General features: G+C 38.1%; 1 protein-coding gene across 8 annotated transcripts in view; it reads right to left on the bottom strand.

Annotated features, from left to right (window-relative positions):
• Positions 1 to 12,367, bottom strand: part of HERC2 (HECT and RLD domain containing E3 ubiquitin protein ligase 2) — a 259,145-nt gene that overhangs the window by 191,352 nt on the left and 55,426 nt on the right. For all 8 annotated transcript variants that reach the window (XR_010404924.1, XR_010404925.1, XM_064570045.1 and 5 more), the window contains 5 exons: positions 8,167 to 8,386; positions 4,625 to 4,725; positions 3,990 to 4,146; positions 2,285 to 2,395; positions 1,423 to 1,594 (listed from right to left, as the gene is read on the bottom strand). Coding sequence is in view for 6 of the 8 variants with exons in the window: in XM_064570045.1 (XP_064426115.1) it covers positions 1,423 to 1,594; positions 2,285 to 2,395; positions 3,990 to 4,146; positions 4,625 to 4,725; positions 8,167 to 8,386 (761 nt within the window). In the remaining 2 variants the exon portion in view is untranslated. The remainder of the gene's footprint in view (positions 1 to 1,422; positions 1,595 to 2,284; positions 2,396 to 3,989; positions 4,147 to 4,624; positions 4,726 to 8,166; positions 8,387 to 12,367) is intronic.

Raw genomic sequence — 12,367 nt, forward strand, 5'->3', positions numbered from 1 at the left:
CCCAGGACCCAGGCAGGCCCTCCTCTGCCACCAGCCTCGCTGTTCTAGGACTAAACACAGTGATGACTTAGGTGACATGCTCCACACAATGCCCCGCACATAGGAAGGGCCAAGAAAGTAAGCCACTATTTTCAATGCTCTTTTTCTAATATGTATTTAAAAGTGTGCATGTCAGGGGCACCTGAGTAACTCAGTCAGTTAAGGGTCCAAATATTGATTTCAGCTCAGGTCATGATCTTGGCGTTGTGAGATTGAGCCCCCCCCGTTGGACTCCATGCTCAGTGGGAAGTCTGCTTGAGACTCTCTCCCTCCCTCTCCCTCTGCCCCTCCCACCCTGCACACGCACTCTCTCTCTCACAAATAAATAAATCTTAAAAAAAAGGGTGCATGTCAGACTTAGCTCTGTGCTGCAATGCAGCTGGCACTCACCGATCTGAGGTCTTCTCCATAAATGGCATATGGAGGAACATGGAGGAGAAAGATTTACCTGACTTCTCTAGGCAGGGTCAAAACAAATGAACGTTAACCACTAGGCTACTACACGACCTCATGGTAAAGCACATCCTCTGAACCAGACACACACTCCATCCCACACCAACTGAGCCTCAAACCCTTGCGCTGCCTCTCCACATTATCATTGCAAGTGCCCATAAGGACCTGCTTGACTCACATTTTGTTCCTGAAATTTCAACTGTCAGAATTTTTACCCATTTTCATGCCTCTTACTAACTCCTTCATGGAGATGAGCACGTCTTCTTTATATCTTCCACAGCATCTTAAACTCACTCCCCATTACAGCCAAAGCGCAGCCAAAGCAAGTTTCTAGGCTGCTAGAAACACACAAGCACTAAACCCACAAACATGAAGGGCTCAATGGCTCCAGTTCAGCAGAAAGAAAACTGCATGGTCAAAGAGCAGCAGAGGAATCTCTCTAAAAGTACAAGTTGATACATGTCAAGAAATACATTCTTCCTACTAAGTACACACAATCCAGAACACACACACACAGGTTTCGTGCTCCCATGATATTCTACCACATCAACTGAAACTCACTCCATGACATCCCTACACCTGTCCCACATCTGACTCACTCTCTCCCCTAGAGACAACTACTGTCACAGATATGCACTCTGGGCTTGTTTATAAAAGTCTAACTTTTTTTTTTTTTAAGATTTTATTTATTTATTTGATAGAGACAGCGAGAGAGAGAACACAAACAGGCAGAGTGGGAGAGGGAGAAGCAGGCTTCCCGCTGAGCAGGAAGCCCGAAACGGGGCTCAATCCCAGGACCCTGGGATCATGACCTGAGCTGAAGGCAGACGCTTAACGACTGAGCCACCCAGGCACCCCAAAAGTCTAAGTCTTTTAGGATAACTGAATCAAGACAGCTACTTAAATGCAAAATCTTGTTACGATACTTACGTGAGTGTCACCATCTGTATGAGGGGCATCTTTACTGCAGATGATGCTCTGGAATCTTTGCAACAAAGGGAGAAGGGGGGCGCTGGTGCCCTGGGCGGACCGTTCATTGTCAGTTTCCTGGGTCCCACTGTCCCACAGTTGAAGCAACAACAGGATGGCAGATAACATTTGGCTGAAAGAGAAAATATCTTTATTCTCTAGCAAAAACAGATTAGCTTTTATTGCCATGGTCTGCCAAAAATAAAAGCAGGTTAGCTAATTAAATAGAAGAAATACTTCATATTCGAAAGGATACCATTAAAATAATACCATGAAAATAATTCTTGGCAGTAAAATCACTGAATCAATGCCAAGATTTTAGCACAAGATATCCACATATAAAACCAGTTAAGAAACTCAAACAGCACTTTTCTTTTTTTAAAGTAGCCTCCACACCCAGCTTGGAGCCCAACCCAGGGCTTGAACTCATGACCCTGAGATCAAGACCTAAGCCAAAATTAAGAGTCAGACGCTTAGCCAACTAAGCCACCCAGGCACCCCTCAAACAGCACTTTCTAAAGGGAACTCCTAGGACCTTAATTAATGGAATAAAAATCATTATTTGAGGAGAATTAAAAGAAAAAAAAAAAAAGAACAGCTCCTAGACTACTAGAAAGTTGAACATAAAAAAAAGGAAGTGAAGAAACCTACGTGTACCCAGTTTTAAAAGAAGAGAAAGTCCTGGGATATGGTTCTTGATTATAGAAGAACACCACATGTTTTCTACAATCACAAATGATTCAATGAAATGCCATAAAATGAAACAGATGTTCAGATACAGAGACATTTCCCTGAAATGCTCCCAGCCTGAGGCATCCCTCACCTCAGCGTGCCTCTCTGCACAGCCAGCTCTAACAGGATGGCGAGGGCCAGGTGCTGGTCCTGCAGGGGAATGCTTCCCGGCCCTTTGGTACCAGGTGTTCCATGAACATCCCTGAAATGAAAGCAGAACAAAGTAACATTAGAGTTTAAAGACAGCATGTATATTTTTAATATTTAGAATCAAGTTTCTGAGACTGACTACTCAAATTTAATAAGAGATTTTAAAGCATACAATTAATTTGTAAAGATATTTTCTTATTGAAAGAATTAATTCAGATACTCTAAGATGACTACATTAGAAAACATATTCCAGTTTCCATAGCATAAAATTATTTTTATCATTATTCAAATCATGAGTAGAAAAATGTTTAGGTATGTTTCCACTTTCAATGACATGGAATATCCACATCCCTCTATGGAAGTGGAGAAACATCAACTTCTAAAACCACGTGGCAAATATATGCAAAATGTTATGCTTATTTTTATCTCTGACCAAAGAAATATTTTAACTTTTCCCCAATAATAAATAACAAGTCTTCTTAACCCAAGATGGGGAAGGGAGGACCTTCTGACATCACCATTACAGTTGAATTTTGAAATTACAGTTGACCTCTGAACGAGTTTGAACTGCACAAGTTCACTTATACAGATTTTTTCAATATATATATAGAGAGAGAGAGAGAGAAAAAAATTTTTTGGAGACTTGCCATAATTTGAAAAAACTCACAGATGAACCATGTAGCCTAGAAATACAAAAATTTTAAGAAAAAGGTAGGTAGTATAATAAGAATACAGTAAATAAAAGATATAACATAAAATATGTGTTAATCCACTATTCAGGTTACCAGTCAGGCTTCCAATCCACAGTATGCTATTAGTTTGGGGGGAGTCAAATGTTATATGTGGATTTTCACCTGTGTGGGGACTGGCACCCCCAACCCCCTAATATTGTTCAAGGATCAACTGTAATTCCAAGCCTATTTTCAGGGCTCCCAGTCCTAAACCTTGTTGCAATGCCTTCATCAGCATTCTAGGGAGCTGAACTCACAGCCTGTTAGCATAGAGACCACAGGTATCCCTGCATACTGGAAGGGGCACAGCAGTGACCTCTGGCGAAAAGAATGAGAAAACACTCACTTTTCCTTTAATTATGTCCTTGCTGCTGAATTATGTCTTGAATACGTACATTTTCTTTAAATTTAAAAACTCTTAAAAAATACATAGCACCCAAGATCAGAGTTCATGGCTTTCCTTACCGAAAAATGATTCACATTTAAAAATTTTTTTACACTAACATGAATACACACAGGTTTGATCTTGAGTAGTTGTTTAATCCCACATTGTCTATTAAGACAACACCACTCACTCAGAATGGTAGCATCCACATTCTCACTGAGAGGCCCACAATAGGTGCTCAAACACTTTATGAATGACTAATTCCCAAATCATAAAATACCTAAAAAAAAATACATTACAAAAGCATCTTTCATTTTCTACCTGATTCAATATGATAGCTTCCTGGGTCTAATCAGAATATCAAAAGCAAATATTTGAAAACCTAAAATCCAGGATCTAGAATCACAGAGCTGAGGATGGGCTGGAAACACATATGACAAACCTTCTGCTCTAAAGAGAAGAAGATGAGACGAGACTTTGAAGCATGTTAGAACCATTCATGTATTAAGATGTGAAAAGAAAGAACTCACCCTGTCACAACAGACCTGAGGAACCTGGTTGCTCTCTCTACCACCTCCAGCCACACAGAGGACACCGTGCTCTCATCAAAGAGTGAAGCCTCAGGCAGGGCTCTCAAGGCATCCAGGGACTCCTGTAACAGCTCGCTGCAGAGATCCGCATCCTCCCCTGGGCACACACACGCATCAGAGGAGGCCACCCAATCCTCAGGCAGCACTGACAAGTAAAGCCCTCCCCACTTTCCCAGAGGGACCTCCTACCCCACCATATGAGAGGATGCCACTGTCACGTTTTTAATCCCTCACTTTCCTCTCAACGAGATACTCCAAGAACTCAAAGTCAGTTCTTTATTTTATGACTCTCCCATGTGCAATTCTAACTTCTTGTTCTAGAAAATAAATCAGCATTGATGCACACTGCAGTGGTTTACCTGGAATATATGCACATATACACTTTTTTTTTCTTTCTTTTTTTTTTTAAGAGAACAGTCCTGAAAAATCAAACAGACTGAAGCCTCTCATTCTACAAACAAGAAAAATGAGGCACAGAGAGCATATGGGATCGGCCAAGGGCATGTGGTGGCAGAACTGAGAAGACAATCCAAGTCTTCCGATGTGGGGAAAGGGAACACTCTGGGCCCACATACCTGACCGCCAGGCCCTGCGTAAGAAGGCAAAGGCAAAGGAGAGAGCTGCTCGGGATCCAACTCTCGCAAGTCCTTCCACTCCTTTGCCTGTGGGCCGGGAACTGTGGACAACACACATGGGAGTTGTGATAACTGGTCAGTCAGAGAAATGTGCAAATACTAAAATAAAGTAAGTAACATGGAAGGATTTGTACAAAAAAATATGATCAATAGATTTCTTTAAATAGCAGGATGACGATGTGTGACTTTTTCATATATAAAAACTTTTATCAAATGTCCTTTGTAAAGAAGTTTTCTCTTTAAGAAAAAGACATTTAGAAAGAATTTTAAATGACCTGTAGATATGTTCACAAAATAATCTCTGGGAGCTGATCTTACGAGTCAGGGAGAGACACATGGTAAACAGAAAATAAACAGATAAATACATAAATGGGAGGTTAAAGGTCATGTAGTAAAGAAAAGGCAGGTGAGGGGGCTGAGGAACACACAGAGAACAATACGACAAATGCCTGAGACTGCACCCATCCTGCTGAGCTTATCCTCTCCTGAATTTAGTACTTATCATTCTCATGTGTCTTTTAAGGTTTTTACTACTTATAAAGTTAACAAATATGCATGTTTAAAGAAGTTATACAAATGGCATATCATAAATATCATTCTTAAAAAAAAACCTAGAATATAAAAAGTGTACAATACAAACTCCATCATGACTAGCAAGTAATTTTATTTTCAACTTTACACTGTTGAGTATTTCTACTATATACCGTATTCTTCAAACTTACTAAAGTTTGCTTTCACAATCAGGGGGAAATGCTATTAAAAATGGATAATGATATGGAATGATTGTCCCAAGATAAAACATCAAGTAAAATTAGCAGTAAAGAACATGGGGACCCCACAGAGGCAGCTAGTATGCATATATCTATGAATCCTGAGCTTTAGGAGGGGAGCTTAATTAGTGACTGCCTCTAATAAGGGGACTGAGTGCCTAGGAGACAGGAATAAGGAAATTTAAACTTTATTTCTGAATGAGAAATATAGTGGTCTTTAAGACAGAAAGCACACATGCTGAGTCTATTCAGATGAGGTAGGAGGAGCCCTCACCAGAAAAATGCTTCAGGAGAAACATGAAACTGGGGTTCCTCTCAAGCAGTCATAACCTAGAGAAAGAGCCCAACAGTTCTAAATCTGTACAGTGTAAGAATTGCTAAATCTTCAGTAAGTCACTCTCTATTTTACAGATACTCAAGGAAAAAAAAAAAACAACAAATAGCTTGGACCCACGCCCATCCACACCAGTCAACGATCCAACCCCACTGCTAGTTGGTAAAACCCACCACTATCCAGTAAGTTGAGAAATGAGGAAAAGAAATCTACAAAAATTTAGAAGATATTGCCACCTTTAACAGAATAGCTGAAACAAAGAAGTAACAACACCAAATGCTAACAAGGATGTGGAGAAACTAAACCACTGATACACAGCTGATGAGACTGTAAAATTGTACAGCTATTCTGGAAAGAGTATAGCAATGTCCTACAAACCTAAACATAAGACATAAGAACTGAACTCCAGGGCATTTATTACAGAGAAATGAAACAGGTTCACACAAAAACCTGTCCACAAATACTCATAGCAGCTTTATTCATAATACTCAAAAATTGTAAATAACTGAGATGACCTTCAATTGATGAATGGTCAAACAAAATGAGGTTCATCCATGTCACAGAATTCTACTATGCAATGATGATACATGCAACTACTTGGAAAAATCTCAAGGAGATAACGCTGATTGAAAAAAGCCAAGGTTACATAATAGACATGAAGAACAGATTAGGGGCTGCCAGAGGATAAGGCAGAGGGGAGGGGAAAGGGTGAGTGTGGTATAAAAAGACTCCTTGTGTTATACTCTAACTGTGGCAGTGGTAATAAAAATCCACACCTCTGATAAAATCGTATGGAAACACATACATACATGCATGCACACACAGAGTTGAGAACATGTAAAACTAAGGAAATCTGACTGAGAGAGGTAATCTGTATCAAAGTCTATATCCTCATTGTGATAGTATACCACAGTTTTGCAAGTGGCTACCACTGAGGGAAAGTAAGTGAAGGGTATAAGGAATCTGTACTATTTCTTACAACTACATGTGAACCCACAATTATCTCAAAATACATATTTTTTTTTAATTTTAGGAACTTGTTTGATTTAGTGAAAGGCAGATTCCAATTAACCCATTAACACTTATGTCACCACAAAGGAAAAAGCACAGAGAAAATCAGTTGGGGTCTCATCCACTTCTGCATCTTAGAGAATTCAGTCTCATTCAACAAACACACAGGAGTGCTTAGAGAGGCTTAGAATCTACGACCCCCATATGCAAAACCCCTCTCTGATCAATAATCACCACAAAGGACCACTCCAGTCAAGAAGGAAAGAAAGGACCATGCTGCTTGCTATCACCACATGGGTAGAAATCCTCTGTCACTTCGTTTAATCGATCTTAAAACTACTATCAAATATAGGACATGTAATATGATTTCAACTAGATTTAAAAAGGAAAAAAAAAAAAACATGAACTATGCTAAATTTAGCACTTCTTATCTCCAAGTAGCAAGATAATAAGGTTTTTTGCCCCCCTGCTTCTTTCTGCCCCTGGACGTTCCATGCTCTATAGGGAATAAAAGTCAGTATTATATTCAGATAAAACCAACTCTTCTTGGGGTGCCTGGGTGGCTCAGTCGTTAAGCGTCTGCCTTTGGCCCAGGTCATAATCCCAGGGTCCTGGGATCGAGCCCCACATTGGGCTCCCTGCTCAGCGGGAAGTCTGCTTCTCCCTCTCCCACTCCCCCTGCTTGTGTTCCCTCTCTCGCTATGTCTCGCTCTGTCAAATAAATAAATAAAATCTTTAAAAAAAAAACTCTTCTTGCTACATAAAATATGAGTTATACCTAGAAATCTTTTAGTCAAGTCTTCTGAGAATAAAACTGGTAGACAGCTACTAAAACTCTATACAAGCCTTAAGCATTCTAGTTAATGTTTCAGAAAATCTGCTGATGTATACCAATACATTAAAAATGATATGCCTGAAAGAATCTCTTATAATAAAAGAATAAGAAAATCACATTAGGAAGAAAAAATAAGCATCTAAACTAGCTAGGCACTAGGCACTAAATATCATGATCTGACTATTCCCTATCCAGTAGCAAAATAAAACAAAACGAAAAGAACATAATATTCAGACCCCATTTTCAAAAATCTAGACATGCTTATCTACACCTTCACTGGCTTCCACAGCTACTGACAGAAAAGGGTTTTTAAATAATGGCACAGATTATGAAGCATAGTCTGTTAATCTGAGAAAATTAGCAAAGCCATTCTCCAGATTATATGAAACATACAAAAAGGGAAAGCAAGAACAAAATATCGTAAGATAAAAAACAGGACTATATTGCAAGTTGTACTTAAACTTTCTAAAACAAAACAGCCTGCATTTTATATTTAGCTGGTATCAGGATTTCTTCTTCATTATATTATTACCTCTTTTTGTCCACAGGAGGCAAAGAAACGCTGCTGCTTTTCCACTTAACTTTGACATTCTCCTGGAAAACAGTTCTATTCAAGGCAATGAAGTACCGTTCCAAGATGACCAGCCTCTGCTTGAGTCTCAAGGCTGAAAGGGTAGTAGTGGCTGACTGCATGGCCAGAGCTTGCTGCTCTTTAACCAGCACAGAAAGACATTCCTTCAGTTCATTCACATCTACAAAACAAGAGAAGAGAACACCCAAACTCTCCATATCTTGCCTATAGTTTGTTACAATGTTGATAAAATGGATAATAGCAATAATATGTAACACCTGAGTACTTAATATGCGCCAATAAATGGTTTTAAGCATCTTACACATATTGGGTAATTCTCATAGTCACCATCAAGAGGTAATATTGTACATGGATTTTAAGAAGCAGGAAACTGAGGCACACAGAATTTGCTCAAGGTGACCCAGAGAATTATGGCACATGAGACAGACCACTCTTAGCCACCACGGTGTGCTGCCTCTCTGAAACACTGTATTAAAGCTTTTAACACAAAACTATAAAGTCAATACCTTTCAGCAGCACATTTCCTACACACAGAAAAACTCTATCCATTATATTCATGTTATATAACCAAACTCAAAATAAAAATGTTTCAATAAAATTGTCCAGCATACATGATTCATGAAAGGTAATACATTTATTGGAATATTTTCGAGAAAGATAATTACAGCTGACCCTTAAACAACACAGTCAAGCTACACAGGTCCACTTATACACACAAATTTTTCAATAAATATATTGGAAAATTTTTTGGATTTGCAACAATTTGAAAAAACTCACAAGAAAATCACAAAGACTAGAAATATAAAAAAAAATTAAAAGTTAGGTATGTCATGAATGTACAAAATATATGTAACTACTACTCTATCATTTACTACCATAAAATATACACAAACCTATTATAAATTTAAAATTTATAAACACACCCAAAAATACTTACAGCCCCTAAAAGGTTGAAAAAATGTAAACAAACCTAAAGATGCAGTATTAAATCATAACAGCATAAAATTAACCACAGTACATACTTAATGTAATGTACTACTCTTAAAATTTCATAACCACTCCTGTTGCTATTGCAGTGAGCTCAAGTGTTGCAAGTATCCGCTTAAAACACCACTAGATGCTAATCATCTCCACATGAGCAGTTGTCTCCAATAAACTGTGTACTACAGTAAAAAGTGACCTCTAGTAGTTCTCATAACCTTGAATAACACCATGGGAGCCATACACAGTGCCACTAATGATGCCAGACATGTTCCCAAGAAGCAGAGAAAAGTCATGACATTACAAGAAAAGGTTGAATTGTTTGATAAATACTATAGATGGAGGTCTGCAGCTGTGGTTGCCTGCCATTTTAAGATAAATGAATCCGGTATAAGAACCAATGTTAAAAAAAGAAGAGGAAATTCATGAAGTTGACACAGCAGTCACACCAGCAGACACAAAAACACTGTACTTTCTGCAAAATACCTTTTTATATAGTATTGAAAATGCAGCTTTTATGCGGGTGCAGGATTGCTATGAGAAAGGAATACCTATAGAGACTCTAATGTGATTTGAGAAAAAGCAAAGTCATTATATGATGACAACCTAAAGCAAAAGGAAGATGAAGATCAAAAGCTGGAGAATTTAATGCCAGTAAGTTCGTTTGGTAATTTCAGAAAGAGATTTGGCTTAAAAAAAGTCAACAGGAAAAGCAGCTTCTGCCAATCGAGAGGAAGTAGACAAGATCCCAGATGCCATTCAGAAAGTCACTGAGGAAAAAGAATACATGCCTGCACAGGTTTTTAATGCAGATGAAAGTGGGCTATTCGGGGGGGGGGGGGGGAATGCCACAAACAGCATTTATTACTAAGGAAGAGAAGTGAGCACTAGGACTTAAAGCAGGCAGGGATAGACAAACTGCACTGTTTCGTGCAAACGCAGTAGGTTTACGATCAGGACTGCCCTTATCTATAAAGCTGCTAATCCCTGAGCCTTGAGGGGCAAAGATAAACACCAACTGCCAGTTTTTTGGTTGTCCATCAAGAAGGTCTGGATGAGAACCCTTTTTCTGGAAAAGAAAGGGAAATAGTAACAAGAAAACATATGAAAGTACAAATCTCACTGGAAAGATAAATATACAGTAAAGGTAAGTGATTAATCACTTACAAAACTGGCATAAAGGTTAAAAGACAAGATTAGTAAAAATAACTACAACTACAATAACTAAGAGATACACAAGACAAAAAGGTGTAAATTATGACATCAAAACATAAAGCACGGGGATGAGGGTAAATATTTAGGGCTTTAGAATGCTTTTCAAACTTATGTTGTTATCAACTTAAAATACTTATAAATATGTAAGCCTCATGCTAACCATAAAACAAAAACCTATAGCATAAAAGATAATGATAAAGAAATCTAAGCATAACAATAAAGAAAGCCATCAAACCACAAAGGAGGAAAGCAAGAGGAGAAAAAAGGAACTACAAAACAGCCAGAAAACAATTAACAAAAATGGCAATAAGCACATACCTATCAATAATCAGTGTACATGCAAATACAGAAAATTCTCCAATTAAAAGACATGGAATGGTTGAATAGATTAAAAAAAAAAAAGCAAGATCTATACGCTGCTACAAGAGATTCAACTTCAGACATAAGGACACAAACAGACTGAAAGTGAAGTCTGAGAAAAGATATTCCAAGCAAATGACAACCAAAGCAAAGTGGGCGTGGCTATACTTGTAACAGACAAAACAGACTTAAAATAAAGACTGTATAAAAGCCAAAGAAGGGGCGCCTGGGTGGTTCAGTCGTTAAGCATCTGCCTTCGGCTCAGGTCATTAACCCAGGGTCCTGGGATCAAGCCCCACATCGGGCTCCCTGCTCAGCGCGAAGCCTGCTTCTCCCTCTCCCACTCCCCCTGCTTGTGTTCCCTCTCTCACTGTGTCTCTGTCAAATAAATAAAAAATCTTAAAAAAAAAAAAAAAAAAGCATTACATAATGATAAAAAATGATAAAAAAAAAAAAAAGTCCACCCAACAGAAGATATAACATTTATAAATATTTATGCACCCAACATAGGAACAAATAAATATATAAAGCACATCTCAACAAACCTGAAGGGAGAAAAAAACATCAGTAGAGTAACAGCAGGGGACTTTAATATTCTACTTTCATCAAATCAATAAGGAAATATCACCTTAAACTATGTATCAGACCAGATGGACTTAACAGATATATACAGCAAAAACAACAGAATATACTTTCTTCTCATGTCAACATGGAAATTCTCCAGGATAGATCATATTTTAGACCACAGGAAAAGTCTTAGTAAATTTAAGAAGACTGAAATCACATCAAGCACCTTTTCTAACCACAATGGTATGAAACTAGAAATCAATGACAAGAAAACTTGAAAATTCACAAATACTTTGGAAATTAAATAACATGCTACTTGGCAACCAATGGGTCAACCAAGAAATCAAGAGAAATCAGAAAATACCTTGAGACAAATGAGAAGAAAAATACAGTATACCAAAACTTATGGGATACAGCAAAAGCAGTTCTAAAACAGAAGGTCATTGTGATAAATGCCTATATCAAGAAACAAGATACATCTCAAATAATCTGACTTTATACCTCAAAGAACTACAAAAAGAACACATGAAGGATAAAGTTAGTAGAAGGAAGGAAAAAAACAAAGATCAGAGAATAATGAAATAGGTAATAAAAAGACAATAGAAAATATCAATGAAACCAAGAGCTGGTTCTTTGAAAGATAAACAAAACTGACAAACAGGTAGCTAAAGTCACCAAGGATAAAAAGAGAGAACTCAAATAAAATCAGAAATGAAAGAAGAGATGTTACAACTGATACTACAGAAATACAAAAGATCATAAGAAACTACTATGAATAATTATACACCAACAAACTGCACAACCCAGAAGAAATGGACAAATTCCTAGAAACATACAACTTTCCAAGACTGAGAAAGAAACAAAATTTGAAAAGAAGATTTATTCAGTGATGATAACCTCCCCACCTGGGTGGCTCAGTCGATTAAGCATCTGCCTTTGGCTCAGGTCATGATCCCGGGGTCCTGGAACTGAGTCCCACATAGGGCTCCCTGCTCAGTGGGGAGTCTGCTTGTTAATA

Source organism: Mirounga angustirostris, unplaced genomic scaffold (assembly GCF_029215605.1).
Source record: "Mirounga angustirostris isolate CCGP_5_RB_7025 unplaced genomic scaffold, mMirAng1.0.hap1 SCAF_9, whole genome shotgun sequence".
NCBI classification, from domain to species: Eukaryota; Metazoa; Chordata; class Mammalia; order Carnivora; family Phocidae; genus Mirounga; species Mirounga angustirostris.